The sequence below is a fragment of the Heloderma suspectum genome, chromosome 4, assembly GCF_057233095.1.
Source record: "Heloderma suspectum isolate Gila_16-S chromosome 4, 16-S_ref, whole genome shotgun sequence".
In the NCBI taxonomy this organism is placed as follows: Eukaryota; Metazoa; Chordata; class Lepidosauria; order Squamata; family Helodermatidae; genus Heloderma; species Heloderma suspectum.
In genome coordinates, this window is record NC_139461.1 from 5,535,347 (window position 1) to 5,554,859 (window position 19,513).

Consider the following 19,513-nt stretch of genomic DNA (forward strand, 5'->3'; position numbering starts at 1 on the left):
AAAAAGCATTCTGTACCAAGGTTAACTGGGAAAGGTTTAATTTTGTAACTACAAAAATTATGCAAATTAAACAAGCAAATATTTTCTGTTTTGCAGAAAACTGCTTTAGATAGTTAGGGGGAGGGGCAGCACCTCACTCTAACCACTGCTCACCATGGCCATCACCAATCATTGCCCACACACTCATCTGTGCAACCTGACAGTTTGAAAATCTGCTTTAAAAAGAAGTATAGCAGAGATCTTCAGGACGCTGAACTCTTCACTCACTCCATACTCATATGTTTACACAGTACAATTATGGGATTGCCAAAAGGCTTACATTCCAAAACAGGATGAGCAAAGGAGGAGGATAAAACTGGCAGCTTAGGAAACGGGAGGCTGCTAGTACACCCCAGAGGCTTTACACTTCAGAGCATCAAATCTCACATAACTGAGAGGGGCACTCCATGCAGAATCTTATGGCCATCACTGCTGCCATTAACGACTCATCTCAAGACAAAGCAACATGCAGCACAGCAAAGAGATACACCGGCCCATCATATGATTGACATCAGCCAGTTAAGACAGGGGTGAGTGGAGGGAGACTGGGAAAAGGGGGAGAACCAAGTAGCAGGGTAAGCACAGAGCAGGGGAGGGGAGAATGCTTTAGGACATGACTTTCAGAAGGAAAGCAGCAAGCACAAAGCAGGGGGGTCTTTCAAATCCAGGATCTCCAATTTGGGGGCCCCACACTGGGGACAGGGAAGTCCTCCCCCCACCCCCGGCCATGAAGCTTAGCAGGCCTTTCAAGGAGATTTCGAACCCTTGGAACTTGCCACACGATCTAGCTTCCTAGCTCTGTCCCACAAGCCCCTGCCTCTTTCTGTTCCTCCATTGCTCCTTGTGTGGAGTAGCACAAACAACTCCAGTGACCCTTCTAAGAGGCTCACCAGGAGATGGCTGCCAACCCAGCAGGACTTGGGGACTCTACAGCTATAGTGTGGGTGGTGAAGGGGCGGTGGCAGCTTGCTAGGTGTCATTTATGGAAGACCTTGTTTCTGGTCTCAGATGGAGAGGACTGCAGACTCCCATCTAGTGCAAACAGAGAGGCCTTCCTCCCTACCCTCTCTTGGCTTTTCAGAAAGAAGTTAAGACACCGCTCTTTAATTTGGTCTTTTAAATTGTGAATTGTGGCTTTAATGTTGCTTCAATGTTTTACAGTGCAATCTTTAAAGGTGGCCTAAGAATAATTTTAAATAAATAAATAAAAACCTATGCATCTCTACTCCGAAGTAAGTCCCACTGAATTCAGTGTGGCTTAGTCCCAGGGAACATATAGAATTGCAGCCTTAATGTTTTAATGTTCCTGAATTACTTCTTGTGTCTTATTGTTTTTGCATTGTTGTGCATGGCCATGGTGACATTTGTGGAAAGGCGGTATAATAATACTACCACTGCAGCAGCAGCCAAGCAAGGTTATAGTACAGAGATCCCTAACAGCCCGAGGAAACAGCCACAGTCAGCGTCCTTCTTTCTCCTTCAACATTTACAAGAAGGAATACTTCCTAAATGCAAATGGATGACAATGTGAATCCCTGACCGAAATGCCATTACCCTGGGCAGATGGGTGAATTTCAGGGGGAGGGGTTGTCAGCCTGCCAGCCCAGTCTGCACAGGAGGAATTATCACCTTGCCAGGTTCGTTTCTGCAAAAGAGGAAGTGGCTGGGATTAAAGGCTCAGCAGGGCACATTTCCAACAAGAGTTCTCAGCATGCGAGGGATCAGCAGAAATAAATATTTCAGCCCTTTGGCATGGAGGCTGATGCATTCCCCAAACTGCAAAGGGAGGGCCAGAAAGAAGGAGAGCCAGTATGTGCAGGAGAAGCCACCACCCAGGGAAGAGGGAGTGCCTGCTGCTGCTGCCACCACCATCACCACTGTTCCCTCTGTGGACTTCTGCCTGGCAGTATTAGTAAAGGGGATGATATTTTTTTATTTTTAATTGTTGGTGGTGGGGGGTGGGTTTTGGGGGGATTCTGTTGTGTTTTTAGGGGTGGGTAGCCTGCCTGATAGGCAGAAGTGAAGTGGCATGTGTCCACCTGACGGAGGCAATGGGGGGAGTGCTGGGGGCCAGACTGTACAGAGACTGGGCTGCAGGTGCTGGCAGGGCGCTAGAGGCAGGCCATGCCAGGTAAGGGGAACAAGGGAGAGATGTGTAATATCTGTCCCCTGTCCCTGGCCTGTCCAGAGCCAATGGATGGCTGAGGGAGGCGTGACTCCACCTTCTGGCCTTCGTTTGCTGCTCTGCAATGCCAGGTCTGTTACCCAGAAAACCTCCCTCATCCATGACATGATCTGGGATGAGGGTGCAGACCTGGCATGTATTACAGAGACCTGGCTGGCTGAGGCCGCTGCTCCAACTCTTGCGGCCATGTGCCCAGCCAGATTTTCGTACACACAGCAGCCGAGGGCTGGGGATCAAGGAAGGAGAGTGGCTGTTATCTACCGGGAGTCCTTGGTCTTCACCAGACCCCCTCTCCGGGAGACCAAGGTTCCCGAGTGCATGTACTGGAGATTGGGCCCAAAGTCTGGAGATTTTGCTTGTGTACTGCCCACCCCGCTGCATGATTGACTCCCTGGCCGAGGTGCCTGAGGTGGTCTCTGATGTGCATGTACAGTCCCCTAACTCATTGGTGTTGGGGGACTTCAATGTACATTCAGATGCTGTCCTCACGGGCGCACCTCGGGACTTCATGGAGACCATGGCTTCCTGGGAGCTGTACCCTATTCCAGCTGGGCCCACCCATGTAGCTGGTCATGCTCTAGACCTTGTGTTTGTTTCTGGAGAAGCGGGGAGTGATCTGGAAGTCAGGGGTATATCCACCACCCCCTTGTCATGGTCAGATCGCTATCTGGTGACATTGGACTTCTTGGTTCCACAACCCCTCCACAGGGGTGGAGGACCCATTAAAATGGTTCGCACCAGGCGTCTTATGGATCCGAATGGATTCCTGAACGTGCTTGGGGATTCTCTGGAGCACGCCAACAGCCACTCGGTCGAGACCCTGGTGGGTGGCTGGAATGCCGCAATCACTGGGGCATTAGATCGGGTGGCTCCGAAACACCCTCTCCCCCAGAACAAGGTTCAAACTGCACCATGGTTCAATCCGCAGTTACGAGCTCTGAAACAGGAGGTGAGACAGCTACAGTGCTGGTGGCAGAAGTCTCGCTCCAAAGATGATCAGACACGGGCTAGAGCTGTATCTTCAGCCTATCACATGGTGGTGAAGGCAGCAAAAAAGGATATTATGCTGCCTCTATCACGTCCACAGAGTGCTGCCCCAGGAGGCTGTTCCAAGCGGTCCGGAGCCTGGTCAGTCCAGTTGCTCCGGAACCACTGGAGCATTCTAAGGCCTTGGAGGCCTTGGCAAGGCACTTTGCAGATAAAATTGATTGGACCAGGAGTGTTATTCTGTGCGCCATGGATGCAGTTAGCGAGCGAGAGGCGGCCTATGGCAAACCGGTTTTGTGGGATCGGTTCCAGCTTCTTCCTCCTCATGAAGTGGACACGGTGCTTTCATCTGTAAGGCCGACCACCTGCTTACTTGATCCTTGCCCATCTTGGCTCATTATGGGCTGCAGAGAGAGACTGGGTGAGGGGATCAGGGTGGTGGTGAACGCCTCTCTTGAGGAGGGAGTGATGCCATCAGCTCTCAAGGAGGCAATGATAAGACCGCTCTTAAAGAAGCCCTCCTTGGACCCCCAAGTTCTGAACAACTTTCGCCCAGTTTCAAATCTGCCATTTTTGGGCAAGGTGATTGAGCGGGTGGTGGCGATATAGTTGAAGGCACACTTGGAAGAAGCCAATTATCTAGATCCATTTCAATCGGGCTTCAGGCCTGGGCATGGGACAGAAATGGTCTTGGTTGCCTTGGTGGATGATATGAGGAGGGCTCTGGATAGGGGTGAATGCTCCTTCCTTGTTCTCCTCGGCCTCTCAGCGGCTTTTGATACCGCTGACCACAGTATCCTCCTGGACCTCCTGGAGGGGTTGGGCATTGGGGACACCATATTACAGTGGTTCCAGTCCTTCCTCTCCGGCAGGTACCAGAGGGTAGCACTGGGAGAGGAGGTTTCGGACCCGTGGCTGCTCACTTGTGGGGTGCCACAGGTCTCCATCATCTCCCCAATGCTATTTAACATCTATGTGAAGCTGCTGGGGGCTATCATCAGGAGGTTCAAGGTGCGGTGTCATCAATAAGCGGGTGACACGCAGCTCTACCTCTCATTGAAATCTTCACCAGGGTTGGCCGTAGAAGCCCTGTCCAAATGTCTGGAGACGGTGAGTGGCTGGATGGGGAGGAACAAGCTGAACCCTGACAAGACCGAGGTGCTTTTGGTGGGAAACAAGAGGAGGTTGGGGGATGTTGACCTGGTGTTGAATGGGGTACGGCTACTCTTGAAAGACCAGGTCCACAGCCTGGGGGTCATTTTAGACTCCCCGCTGTCCATGCAGTCTCAGGTGTCAGCTGTGAGCTGGACAGTGCTGTACCAACTCCATCTGATACGGCGGCTGTGCCCCTACCTTCCCAACCATCTGCTCCCATCGGGAGTACAAGCCCTGGTCTTCTCTCATCTAGACTACTGTAATGCACTCTATGTGGGGTTACCCTTGAAGATGGTTCGGAAGCTGCAGCTGGTGCAGAACGCGGCGGCTCGCCTCATTAAAGGCAGCCACTGGCATGATCACATGACTCTGATGCTGAAGGAGTTGCACTGGCTACCGGTGGTTTTCCAGGCCAAATTCAAAGTGTTGGTTTTGACCTTTAAAACCCTATATGGTTCCGGCCCATATCCTTGAGATAGGCCCAGCCTATCTCAAGGAACGCCTCCAGCAACACCAGACAGGCTGCTCAACAAGATGAGCCTCAGATGGCCTTCTCTCTGTCCCATCAGCCAGGACAGCTAGGCTGCTAAGGACAAGGGAGAGGGCCTTCTCTGTGGTGGCCCCCACTCTGTGGAACTCCCTCCCTAGGGAACTCCGCCATGCCCCCTCTTTAATGAGCTTCCGCCATGCGTTGAAAACTTGGTTGTTCAGGCAGGCATTTAGGGTGGGCTAGGAAAAGTTTAGAAAATGTTTTAATGTGTAATTTTATTGTTTTTAAACTGTTTGTGTTATTATACATTGCCCAGAGTGGCTGGGTGACCAGCCAGATGGAAGATTAAGAAATTTAATAAATAAAATAAAATAAATAAAAGTGGGGTAAACAGAGCAGGCAGGGCAGACAACAGCTACTGTCAGGAAGGAGCAAAAGTCAGTATTAGATGCTCCTGCACTAGCTGACTGAAGAGAGGCAAGAGAGGCTGGCTCAGGAGCCCCAAGGAACCATCAGCACAGAAGCAAACCACACTAAAGGATCAGGAGTAACACCAAATGGGTGGGAGTCGAGGGGAGGGTGTCTTCTCCAATGCTGCACCCTCTACACCCAGCACCTTGTACTTGGATTTCTGAACATCTCTACTCTAATCTCTTTTATGTTGGGGTAAAACATTCACAGCAGTCAAGATCAGTTAGGACGGGCACTGCAAACTGGCTGCAGGTTCTGGATGCTTTTCAAAGGCAGCCCATTACAGTAACTGTGCCTAAGGAAAGCTTAACTCCCTGCATTGCCTATAACGCAGGCTTCCCAAACCTGGCAACCCCTCCAAGGGTCATGTGGGCTGGGGATGATGGAAGTTGTAATCAAACACATCTAGAGGGCACCAGGTTACAGAAGGCCATGAATAACCAACGGCCAGCACTCAGATACTCTTTGCTCAGTCACTGAACCATTCTTGTTCAGTTGCCATGAGGGTCTCACCCTTGGGAAAGGCAGCACTTGCTCTGCGTGTTCTGGTCTGCTGTGCATACTGCCAGTCACCAGGCTGCCCTCCCAATCACGGTTTCATGTCTGGTTATTCCGCTTTTCTCTGGTTTAGCCTTTGCAAAGATTGAGGCGTACTCCACAGAATGACCCAACAAGATTGTCCAACTGAGGCCAGCAGCTGCTTCAAAGGAAAACGCAACAGGCCAAGCCCTCAGGGCTAAGCAAATCCCCCACCCCTTCTACAAGCTGCACTGGCTGCATTTTAAAACTGCTTGCTTGAGAAGCCAGCGGAACTGAGCAGAGGGTGGCAGTGGGGCAGAAGAAGAAGCCAGCAGAGGCCTGGCTGGGTAGTGACCCTGAAGATGCTGAAGGAGCAGCTGGTTATGTTTAGCCCAAAGAAGAGATGGTATGGCAACCACTGTCAAGTATGCGGAGGGCTGTCACACAGATGATGCTCCAGACTGGAGTGCAGAACCCAAACCAACGGGTTCCGGTTATATGAGAGGGGACATTGATAGTACAAGGTTTTAGCAATGGGCCAGACTGGCTTAGAAAGTCAGGTGGACTCTTCTTTGTTAAGGGGTTTTAAGCAGAGGTTGAATGGCTGCTTATCAGGGTTGCGGTAGCAGTGCATTTCCTGCATGGGCGGGGGGTGGACTAGATGACCTTGGATGACCCTTTCCAACTCTCCAATTCTACATCTCTGATTGCTATAAGGGCTCCACTAAGTAGCAGCTGTCAAGATGGAAATTGGGGAGTGGGGAGGAGGACTAGAGACAACAATGCTAGGCACTTTATACCTGAGGCTGGCACAGATGAGGAGAGACCAGGGGAGAACTTAGGAAGCAGGCACTGGACTCACCTGGTGCAATGCAGTAAGGCCATCTTCATTGTACAAATTTGGGCTGAGGCCACTCTGAAGGAACTGGCGAACTGTTAAAAAGAAGAAGACTACCTTTTAGACAAGGGGCTTGTGAATCTAAGCATGGCCACTGGGTCAGGGAATCAATAGACACAGGAGGGTGCATTGATGAGGCAGGGGCAAGTTTGGGGCTGAAGAAGTTCAACCGCCCCGCCCCCCTTTTGCCCAAACTGGTCCATCTCTGCCACTGCAGAAATAAGTCCCAACAATAAGCTTCATCATCAACATGCATTCTGAGATCCCTGCTCATTACAGAGGTAGGTTGCTAGTTTCATATTCATTCTGTCTGGAAGCAAGTTTTTTTTTGTGGGGAGCGGGGGGCTTGCTGAGTGACATGGCACTGGTGTGGATTTCACTCTGCTCCTGATCTGCTGCCACACACTCACTACAGAGCACACTTCTGTGCTTCAGAGTCCAGGACACTTTATATATTACAATTTCCTACATGGCTCTATGGAGTATGGTGGTGAAAATGCTTTCCCCACCACCATCAATCCACTGAGGGGCACAGCCACTGCACTAGTGATGCACATGCGATGCCCCACACCCAACCTAGTGCCCACCAGATGTGATAGACTGCAACTCCCAATGGCCATGCTGGCTGGGGAAGATGTGAGTTGTAGTCTAACACATCTGGAGGGTGCAGATTAGGGAAGGCTGCTTTACACAGAAGTCAATGTCTCTACAGGAAGCTGCAGAAGCAGAATACAGTTTTATGGGCTGTATCCAATGGTAGTCCTACTTGGAGTAGACCCATTCAAATGAATGGGACTTGTTAGACTAAGTTTGGACAAAATCTGATGTTCTTAGTGCTGGGAGCCGGGTGCTCTGAGAAGGCCAGTATCCCTTTTGTCAGGTTGGCAGCTGGGCCCCTGTCCCCTTCAAGGCTGCCCCCAAACCAGTGCTGGGCAAGGATATTGTGAATTCTTGGGATTCACTCAGCCTCGCTTCCTCCCTGACCACCACAATGGAATACCCTGAACTGAATGCATGAAAAGGTCTGTCTCTCTGTACATGACCATGGGGCATGGACACAGCACGTGAATGCAACACTCCAGAGGGTGCCCTCAGATGAGTTTCCTGCTAGAGAAATTAAAAGCCACACACTTGGGATATCAGGTCACTGCGGTTTCGAGCAACACAGAACTGCAAACTCCTCGAGGCTCTTCTTGGGTGTGGAGGAAGGACTCTCTTTCTCACACTGTCTCCCCTATGACTTAACAAAGAGTGTGGTAGTGACAGGAAACACTTCTGGTGCTCCACAGTGCATTCATTCATTCATTCATTATTTATTTTATTGCATTTATATCCCGCCTTTTTTCCTCTTGCAAGGAACCCAAGGTGGCTTACATTATCTTCCTCCTCTCCATTTTATCCTCACAACAACAACCCTGTGAGGTAGGTTGGGCTGAGAGTGTGTTACTGGCCCAAAGTCACCCAGTGAGCTTCCATGGCTGAGTGGGGCCCAGAACCCAGATCTCCCGGCTCCCAGTCCAACACTCTTGCCACTACATCACACTGGCATCCACATTCATAGTGCAGTCAAGGTTAAACAGACAGGCCAAACAGCTCGGCTGGATTAGGTAAGTAGGTTAAACCCCTAGCATGGCCTGCCCCACGTTTTAACCCAGGCACAGGAAAACAGTTCAGGCCCCACTGACCCTAAAAGTATCACCTATTTATAGCTGGCTCCAAGCCAGATACTTTGGCCAGGCAGAGACTGGAGCCCCAGGATGGAGTGGAGCCAGGGCAAGGAGAGGCTTTTCATACAAGCGTCAGCAATGGCCAGGGGAAAAGGCCAATAACTCAATATGCATTTAACTAAGAAACTGGAGAGACACCCCCTCCCCCAGCCCACCGCCGCCCCTGCACAACCGTCAGTTGTACCTCAGACAAAACCCGGGCAGTTTGCCAGGATTTAGGGAGCCATGGGGACAGACAGCTCACTGTAGGAGGAGGAGGAAGAAACACACGTTCCTCCTTGGAGTGCACAAGCACGTGCACCTTTGCACAGGGCAACATGGGGCAGGCATGTTGACTTAAGGATTACATTCCAGCACTAGCTAGGCAATTCAGCAGCCCAGACAACTGCTGGGTTGCACAGATCCTGGAAGGAGAGTTGGAAGGGGCCTGGAGAATCATCCAGGCAGAGCTGGGTCTATTCTGCTTGTCTACAGTTGACTGTGCCAATGAGAGATCTGATGAGAGGTGAAGGATCCAGCACCATGAAAACCACAGCTTTTTTCCCCCTTCCAAAGTAAGTTTCTGTCTTCATGGCTGACGAGCAGAACTCAGAAACATGCAGGCAGCATGTAGTGACAAACACTCAGGGCCCCGAAACATCCACACCCTCCAGTATCTGTGATCTTCTGCTCATCATCCCCACCAGCTAGCACAGCCCTTGGCAAAAGAAATCAGGGACCCCTGGTTGCATCACTCCTCCTGGTCAAGCTAAATGTTTCCTGTGCTTTTCTGCTGTTCCAACCAGGCCACATGAAAGCAAAGGACAAGAGAAACAGGGCTATTATGAAGTGCTACGCTCTTTATTTTTGCTTCCCTGTCTCCAGATTTTACAGCTGAAGTGGACAAGGTGAACTGGATTTCATAGCCAGGATCAGAGCTAGAAAAAGAATTCCCAAGACCTCACATTGAAAGTGCCAGCTCTCCACATCACTGAAGTCTCACATTCCCAGACAAATGTATTAAAGCATGACATGTTCATGCAATCCAAGCACCTTGGATTTTTCCAACCATGGTCAGAATTACCACTGGGCCTAAGGGCCCTTACGTCAGCTGCCCATCTCCCCCTCTCTGGTGAGGAACCTTGTAGGAATTTCAAGAGAAGGAACTGGAATGAAAAAGACACTGATTCAAGTAAGGTTGACACAAACCTTGGGAAATCCGTGATACCCAAAATGGAGGCTTGCAACACACAGGCAGGATACAGAGTCCAGCAGGAGAGTGCCTTGAGAACTTGCCACTGGGAGTGAGAGACAGTCCCAGTGTGATGCCAGGCAGGCCCTCCCCATCAGGAGGGTAAAAGCACAACCAAGAAGGGGTGACCGAGCTCTCATGTACCCCGGTGCTGGCTGTTATTGAAAGATAAACGATTTCATCTTTGGTGTCCTGCAGGATGGAACATAATCTGTGCTCTGTGACCTCAACACTGTAGTTATAGGATGGACACTTATATTTAGCAGTGAGATAGAACAAAAATGAGACCCATATTCAAAAAGGACCATTTTTAAAAAATGCGAAGACTAATCTCTCCAACGGCTCATCCCACTCCCTCCTGCAAGTTCTGGAATACGTTGCATTGGAGCACATAGACTAAAAGCATAAGAACATAAGAAGAGCCCTGATGCTGGATTAGACCAAGGGTCCATCTAGTCTAGCATTCTGTTCACACAGTAGCTGACTAGCTGTCAACCAGGAACCCACAAGCAGGGCATGAGCTCAACAGCACCTTCCCACCTCTGGTACTGGAGGTAGCACATAGGCATCAGGTCTAGTAGCCATTGATAGTCTTCTCCAGGAATTTGTCTACCACCTTTTAAAGCCATCCAAATTTCTGGCCATCACGACACCCTGTGGTAGCAAATTCCATAGAAGTGATCTGGAGCTCTCTAAAGCTCACCCACAATTTTGTGCTTATTTGGTGGGTTCTAATAAAGCAACTGCCCGAAGCAGATTCTGGAACTGAAAAATATTGCTGCTGCTGTACGTGGTGGGCTGACCTTGATGTCCAAGTGGAAGACAACACAAGCACGCACACATGCGCTGTGTGAAGGGCTTCCTTTTATCTGTCTTGAATCTCCCACCAATCAGTTTCATGGAATGACCCCGGGTTCTAGTATTTTGAGAGAGCGAGAAAAATGGGAGGAGAAAAACATCACACCTCTACACCCCTCTAGGAGAGGCACTTCCATGGACCCTCAAGACCAGCCTTCCCCAACCGGGTTGTAGTCCAACGCACTGGGCCTGAGGGCCCTTACATCAGCTGCCCATCTCCCTCTCTCTGGCAGGGAACCTTGTAGGAAGTTGAAGAGAAGGAACTGGAATGAACAAGACATCTATTCAAGCAAGGTTGCCATGAACCCTGGGGAGTTCGTGAGAACCAAAATGGGGGAAACCTTCCAAAGTTTGGGGAAGGCTGGTGAAGAGCAAAAGGATATCCCATTTAAAAGGTGCACCTCACCCAGGCTGTCTCCCCGAAGTCATTTCAATTTACTCCAGACCTACGAACACAGGACCAGCATGTGACTCTAGGAAACTGGGTGTGCTATGAAATACCTAGCAAAAGCCACAACACAACCTCCTACGCTTCCACATCACTGCTCTATGAAAAAAAAAGCCACTCTTCTCAAACCAGGAACCACTCCCTGCCAACAGAAACTCACCAGAAACAAGAGAGAGAGCTGCCACAGAGGGAAAACACCAGTAGCAATTGGCAGTGCTGACGCACCAAAGGCATCCTGTCGATAGCCTCTTTCCCAGGATGAAAAATGCTCAAGAGCATTTAATGGGTGGCCAAGACAGGCTGCAAATGGTCAAGACATGGGAACACAGGGGCCTTCAAGCAGCAATGAGAAGACGAGAGGGCATTCGAGAGGAAATCAACCCTCACTGCTCATTGGAAGGACAGATACTGAAGCTGAAGCTCAAATATTTTGCCCACCTAATGCGAAGAGAAAACTCCCTGGAAAAGACCCTGATGCTGGGAAAGATTGAAGGCAAAAGGAGAAGGGGACGGCAGAAGATGAGATGGCTAGATAGCATCACCAATGCAATGAATATGAACTTGAGCACACTCCGGGAGAGAGCGGAGGACAGGAAGGCCTGGCGTGCTATGGTCCATGGGGTCACAAAGAGTCGGACACGACTTAATGACTGAACAACAACAAAGGGCAGCATGAAACCTCTGCCGGTTCACTTCCTTTATTGGCCACATTTTGTTCCTCTCGGGAGCTCAAGGGCAGACTCCCCTCCAGGCACTGACCGGAAGCAGACCTGATGAGCTTCAGCAATGCTGCTGTCTCAGGTGCCCTCAGGCTGTGCCCTCTGGAACCCAAGCAACGCCCCCAGCTGCACGCACTACCACCCTCTGCGTGCAAGCCCAGACTGTGGCAGGGGGTCATTTGGGCACGAGACCATCACAGGCAAGCCACAAGGTCCCACAGCCAGCAGCTGTGGATTTCTAAACTGAGGAAATGATGCCCAGAGGATGGCAGCCCTACCAGGAGGCAAAGTGGGCCAGCCAATTCTGACTGCCATAGAGAGTAGACAGGAGGAGTCCAGCTGCCAGGCACAATTCAGTGGGAAATTCGCCTGAGCAAGCCTCAGTGAAACGAACAGGGGCTGTGCAAGAATACTGCACAGTTCTCCTCTTTGGGATGAGGTTTGCACGGAGAATATCCTGCTGGATTGAAGCCCAGATTAATTACTGGGTGGGTGGCAGAGCAAAAGACACACATGCACACGGATCTAACTCACAGGGCACAATCCAGCGGGACATTCGCCTGCACAAGCCCCATCAAAATGAACAGCAACCCTTCATTTAAGTTGACCTTATAATGGAAACATTCCACTTCCCTCAGGAAGGAACCAGGTTCTGTTTTTACCAACTTAAACTAAATATTGCAAACTTGGGTTACAGAGGGGATGAAGCACCCCAGCATTTTAGTTGGCCTGCCAGGATATCGCATCAGGACACACACACACCCCACAACTCCCGACACAACTAGGCTACCAGGAAGTCCACACTCTTTGTGGACAAAACATTGCTCATAGGAAATATTCCATCACATGTTTCACGAATTGCTTTTTAATCGCTTGGAAAGACACTGTTTTATTGACTGTGGTTTGCATATTGACTGTTGCTGTCATTTAATTACTTTTACTGTCAATGACTGTAAGGCAGGAGAGAAAATTAGGAAACAGGCCACCCTGAGAGTCAGGATGTTCATGAATAAGCTTTGCATAAGAAGCCAGTGAGTTGAACATCCTCCAGCTGCTTTTTGATAGTTACACATTATACTCTACTGTAAGATGAGTTGTGCCTGCTCCTGTATTTCATGTTCTGTTCCTCCTATAATTATTTTGTTACCCAACTTCCATAACAACCTATGCTAAGATGGCTGGGGGATTATGGGAGTTGTAGTCCAACACAGCTGGAGAGCACCAGGTTGGGAAAGGCTGTCCCATACTGTCTGTGATTCAATACTGTGATCTGGTGAAGGAGCTCTCCTGTCAAGCCACCCTCAGTTAAGGCTATGTGGGTTCCCTCTCTGTGGCTATTCAGGAAAAGCTTGAACAAAAGACACCCTAGAGCCAGAGAGACACAGCGTCTAGCAGGCAGGCAAACCTCCAGGTGTCTCCAGCCGTCAGGGACCTCTTTTGTAGCCCCCTTTTGGACCAGCTCCCTTTGCTCCAGGACTGCAAGAGCATTTCCCAGCTCCATGGAAGGTCACGTCTGCAGGGTCTCTTGCCCTCCTCCCCACAGCTTGTGTGCTGCAGCATTCCAAGGGCAGTTATTATAGCTAAGCCAGAACAGCTTGTTCCTGCCATGGCTCTGTGTCCACTGTAAACTGCCACAACACACCCACATGACACGCCCCTGCCCCATGCTCTTAATTGCTAGGGATGTGCCTCTTTTGTTTTTGTCTTAAGCTGTCCACCATTAACCTTGCACTGGCCAGTTTTCTTCATGTGCTCCTCTTTTCCTGGATTTGATAGCTCCTCTAATGGCTGCTAGAGGCCAGTACTGTACATGGCAAACCAAGACAGACATACAGCAAGCTATCTTCACCTTTCCTAGAACAGGCACCACCCCAGCTGTGACAGGAAGCTAGTGCCTGGAAGGGATAGCTCCCCAGCTGCCCCACTTGCTTTAACCAGGGGAAGGAACAGATGGTTAAAGATAAACAGCAGCAGCTCCGGGCACTGTTGTCCCTAATCTTGCATGCAGGAGGATGCAAGTGGAGCAGCTTCTTCAACCTGGTGTGTCATCCCCCACTCCCCAATGTGTTACAATTACAGCATCTCATCACCCTGATAGCACCCATCATCCCAATGGCTGTGCTGGCTGGGGATGATGTGAGTTGTAGTCCAACACCTCTGGAGAGCATTGTATAGGAGAGGGCTGCATAGAGGGGTTCCCCTCTCTTGGCAGGTCACCAGAAGCAGGGAGCCATGGCCCATGGCTCCAATGGTCTGCATGGGCAGGCACTCAACATTACTGGCTTTTTGTTGTGCAGAACTACAAGCCAATGTCACCAAGGACGTTTCAGATGTAGATTGGTGCCTGTATATGCCGTTCATCCAAATGCAGAGCTCACAGAGTGCAGGAGGTAACTGAGTCCAGCCCGTGAGAAACCATTTTGCTTTGGGCTGCACTTCCCCCGCCCCTCCTGCAAGCCGCTATTTTGCAGTTTGTTCCGGCTGGTGGACCTCAAGGTTCCAGTATGAAGAAGTGGATCCAGTAAGCCTGCTCAGCCCCTGCCTTGAGGATACACAGCACAGCTTAGTTGAGACCTGTTGTGCCCAAAGTCAGCATGTTTTAGAGTGCCCTTGCCCAACCTAGTGCCCTCCAGATGTGTGGGACTGAAACTCCCATCATCTCCAGCCAGCATTGCCAACCCTTCCCCGACCTGGTATGATGGGAGTTGTTGTCCAACACATCTGGAGGGCACCAAGTTGGGGATAGCTGATTTAGAGACAAATTAGGAATTCAAACCTGCCATTGTGCTTATAATACAGAGCCAAAGGATGGTAGCTGTTCTGGAAGAATCAATCCAGATCACTTTGGTGTACTATCATGTGTGCAGCATTAGTTACTCTTTGCTATCTAAATCCATCTACAACAGACATCCATTATGCTCTCCAATTCTTCCCCTCTTATTACATAGACTTCCAACTCCTTCTGAATAGCTTTTTGTTTCTTGATATAAAAGACCTGTCAATCACTGCCTCCCCAGTTGCCACCCATAGAGCTGGAGTCTTCTCCTAACTCTGACATCCAGGTATTGAGGTGAGCAGCACCACGCACAACATTCTGCATCTTTGGATGGGGGTTTTGCAGGTATGCTGTCGGCAGCCAGAGAATACCATCGACAGCAGTAGATAGAACAGCAGCCATACTAGTTCTGCTATCACATCAGCAGAACTTGAGGGCAGCCCCACTTCTGGTCCATGCCTCTTTGCAACCAAACTAGAAGTTGGCCCAAAGCAGCCACCGCCCAGGGCAGACAGAACGCAGGCTTGTAAATAACATTTGCATTTTGGGTAGATGATCTAGACTGGCTGAAGAGCAGCAGAGCTGGCTCTGCCATCCATCAGGGATAAACTGCCTCAGGTGGCAGATTTTCAGACACCAAAGGGCAGCAAATTGACAGTTGTTTCAATATATTGCTCAGCTGAAGTGGGGCCTTTGGTTTAATGACTGGACCATTTGATTGTCACCTGTCAGTCTGTAACACAAGGGGTGCTTCCAGAAGAGGCTTTCATCGTGCAATCATCTTGCTTCATTTACAGAATTTACAGGACGTCCAGATATGGCTGTCTTCCCCTTCTGATCCCCCCATGTTTTCCTACTGCTTCTTTCATCTTACTTCTCACAGAAAGTCTGGTAAAGAGTGAAAAACAGAATAGCTGTGCAACGTCTTTTGATTGGCAGTGTGGCAGTGCTAGGAGCCCTCCATCTAGAAGCAGCTCAGAGCTCTGCCAAATGTCGAGATAGCAGAATGGAAAGGGTACACATGTTCAGAGCACAACTCTGTACTTCAAGGTTGAACAGCAGCTCAGCACAAATGGGGGAGGAACACAAAATCCAAGGCACTGTGACTTTTCCCTTGAAAATCACAATATAAAGTGATAGGTCCCCTGAAAGACAGAGACGTCAGGATGATATCCAGGACTGCACTCTGCGCAGCAAGTACAAACCCTAGCTTAATCAACAGACCTGTTTTCAGAGGGGAGGGAGAATTCAGAATGGAATGCAATGGAACATCTGACGTGAGAACTCCGTAACACCAACTGTTACCAGTTATATTTTTATTGCCAGAGGAAGGGTTTGTCCTTTGCATTTTCTGCCTCAAGCATCCTTGGGAACCTGGTTTGCTTCAATAGAGAGAAAAAGCTTGAAATGAGTAGTGAGCAGCCAAGACTGTGAGCTATGCATGGGGGAAGCACCTAGTCCAAATTTCACAGCAGCTCTTAACTTCTCACTAGGGCGGGGGGCCTTAGACAAGTCTTCTCACATCCTCTCCCACTACCCCATCAGGAAAAAGAGGGACAATAATCTTGGCCTTACAAGTAAGCTGCTGTAAGGTTTATGAAGATAATGCATGTAAAGCTCATACTTCAGATGTACATTGAGGATTAATTACTAAATTATTAACAAGACACAGTTTGCTTTCTAGAGCCACCTGCCTTTGCTCCTGAACATCCGTCTGGGGTCAAACAGCCACCAAGCTAGGAGCAAGCTGGGCAACACGCTGCTATGCAAATAACAGTTTGCTATGGAAAGGGCCTATGGATTCGAAACTTGACTATTATGCACTGAAGGGGGGACCAACTCTCCAACATCCATGATGAGATCCAATCTAGTCCAGCCACTCAGTGGGCGAGTTTCTTTTCTCCCACATCTCCTGTACAATGAAACAGTTTTCAGAGCCAGAAAGTTTTCATGCATCACTGACACTCAACTTCCAAGCTAGAGGGAAAACGGCCTTTTGGCTCTTCAGGCCCATGAGATGCAGGACTTCTCACAAAGCAAAGGATTTCAGTGCCCACGCTGCACTCTAAACAAGAGGCGCTTACCCATGAAAGCTGCAGCAAGCTGGGCCCAATGGCCACTCTGACATTCCACACATTCCCCAAGCCTTAAGCTTAGCCACCTGACCGTGGTCCCTGCTGGGGAGAGACAATGCAACACCTCTTCTGCAAAATTGCTGTAGGGATTGCCAAGAATGGGCCCCGCAGCCATTCGTTTGAAATATGCTGTGAAAAAAGGAACTGGGATTGCTGCCATGTCTTCGACTGCCATCCCCGATCCTAGCTCAGTGCCTCACGAGCATTTCAACCCAGGGGTATAGCTACATATCATGGTTGCGCATTTCAAAACTTTAAAAAGGCAGGTTATTACACAGAGATACGGTCAGTCCAGTGACAGGAGGAGCCAGAGGGAGAGGTGCCAAAAGGAAGTGGAGGCAGAAGGCACCTCCACCTACTGGCATGTTTGCTATGGAAGCCCCATTGGGCAGCCCCCCCCAGCCATTCTGAAGTGAATGGTAGCTGAGAAAAAGCAGATCTTGCGCAGTTCCCTTTCATTTCAGTGGGGTTAAGGCAGGAGAAAGTCCTGATGGATCATGCCCATGCATTTTTTTTTCACGTGTCTTATCCTACACTTTCTCCAAGGAGACTAGGATGGCATGCATGGTTTCTCTCACATTTTTTATCCTTGCAACCCACCCACCAATCCCCATGAGGTAGGCTAGACTGACAGATGGCCACTGAGCCAAGGTCACCCAGTGAGCCCCCTGACTGAGTGAAGGGATTTGGATGAAGGCCAGGGGGCAGGAAAGGGTTCAACTCTCAACGCTCCTGCCTCAGTGCCAATCATCTGATGCAAATCCCGCCCCCACCCCCTGGGGCTGCTATTAGCAGTGTGACAGGAAAATATACTATAACCTCTGAACTGCATTAGGGAATTGGGGGGGGGGAGGGCTGAGTTAAGCCTCCCTCACCTGCATAAACCCCTGCCCAGTCACATGCAGTTTGACCTATAGATGCTGTCTGGTCAGTGTTAAAAAAAAGAAAAGAAAAAGGTCATAGGGGGAAACATCCAGTTGCTGAGGCTCCTTCAGCAGAGGAAGCAGCTTCCCAGAGCTGAGGGGAACAGGACAGGGTGGATCTTTAGGTGCCTAGCTCCCCTAGGGCCAGATGTCTGTCTCCACAGAAGTCAGAAGCGGATGGACCCTGGGCAAAGGCTTGGGAGAATCTCTGCTCGACGTTCCAGCAGCAGCTCCACCCTCTGAGGGCCAGAGCCAGCCAAGGCCTCGGTGGCAGAGGCAGAGACCTCTTGCCCTCCAGGACTATAAAGAAGGCAGCTTTCCCTAAAGCCACACACAATCATCTTCATCATCATCTCCTTTCTTCCACCAGAAGCCACAGCTAGCTCTCAGCAGATCCAGCAGTTTAGAATTATTTCTATATTTAGCTCATCGCCTTTCCATTCAAGGATCACATTTTGTCATTCACCAGCCTGGAGAAAGGCCAAAAATCCCCATCAAGCGCCTCAGCCTGCCCTCCACTGTGGTAGGAAGTCGAAGGAGAGCCACTAAACACGGAAGGAGAATCAGCAGCTGAGACCGAGCCTCGGCACAGCACCACAAATCAAAGCACGATGCAAAGCCAAAAGCAATCGACGGTCTGACGCCTGGCCTGCGTTTTCTTGCATCTACAAACCTGATTGTGGGTGGAGAGAAGTGATCTGCAGAGCAAGTTTAACTCTTATGAAAACAACGCTATCAACAAATTTAATATGGTATCATCAGTAAACATGACACCTTACACATTCAACACAAGCAAAAGGCCCCAAATACCTTTTGCCCCAAAGACCTTACAATATAAATTTGGGCTGGCGGGGGACTAGTAAACGCACCTGAGTCAGCTCAGTACCCCAAACTGGCCAAGACTAGAATATGCAACACTGTTCTTTTTACCAGCAAGAACACAAGATCCATCTAGTCAAGTGTTCTGTTTCCAACAGCACCCAGGCAGGTAAGCCTTTCTGTGCCATATTTAATGTGCAAACCGTTTTATTCTGTCACCCTTGCAACCACCCTGCATACAGGGCACCAGCATTTCCATTTTAGAAATATGGAGCCTGAAAGAAAGAGCCAACCTAAAGCCAACCTTTCATGGTCAGCAGGGTTCTGGACCTGGTCTCCAGGCAGGCCCAAGCCTATGATGTACTACTACTTCCAGACACTGAGAGTGTGCTAGGAGCCATCCACATCAGAGGAGTGGCACCATCTTTGCCCTGGCAGCTTGCAATTCATATGAGCTGGACTGGACAAGACTGGGATTAGCGGTGGCATCAGGAGGTAACAGCCATGGAGAAGAAGGACCAAATAGTAACAAAGGGGTCCAGTTAGGTGAGGCTCAAGGTTTTGGGGTTGTTTTTTTTAGAAAGCTCTGCTTGTTATACAACTGGGTTAACAACAATGCATCCAATGAGGGCCGATGTACACATTACACAGCAGCAAACACCCTTGCCATAGTCAGCTTCATCTTGCTGGTGTGGGCACCTGTCTGGTATACAGGGTTTCAAACCTGTGTCTACTGCATGCACATGTCATATGTTTACACATACACATAAAACATTTCCCGTATAAATGCAAAAACAAAATGCATGTGAAGCAGCTCCAGGTCGCAGGGCTATTGCTTGTGGATGGACTGGAGCTTAGCGGTAGAGCCCAAGCTTCACATGCAGAAGGTCCCAGGTTCAATACCTGGCTTCTCAAGATAGGGCTGGAAAAACTCCTGCCTGAAACCCTGGAGAGCCATTGCCGCCAGTCAGTGTTGACAATACTAGCCTAGGTGGACCCATTGTTTTGCTCAGGCAGCTTCCTAACTTCCATTCAAAAGAAGGCATCTAACAGTCTCAGATGGGCCTTTCTATTTGAGGTGAGAGAGAAGCCACTGGGGCTCCAGAACAAAGAACATCCTCCAGCAGAAGACA

The 19,513-nt window shown here is 49.7% G+C and overlaps 1 protein-coding gene across 4 annotated transcripts in view; it reads right to left on the reverse strand.

Moving 5' to 3' along the window:
• PPP1R16A (protein phosphatase 1 regulatory subunit 16A) overlaps positions 1–19,513 on the reverse strand; it is a 70,374-nt gene that overhangs the window by 21,661 nt on the left and 29,200 nt on the right. For all 4 annotated transcript variants that reach the window (XM_084854764.1, XM_084854761.1, XM_084854762.1 and 1 more), the window contains one exon: positions 6,709–6,779. In XM_084854764.1, the coding sequence (XP_084710890.1) occupies positions 6,709–6,779 (71 nt within the window). The remainder of the gene's footprint in view (positions 1–6,708; positions 6,780–19,513) is intronic.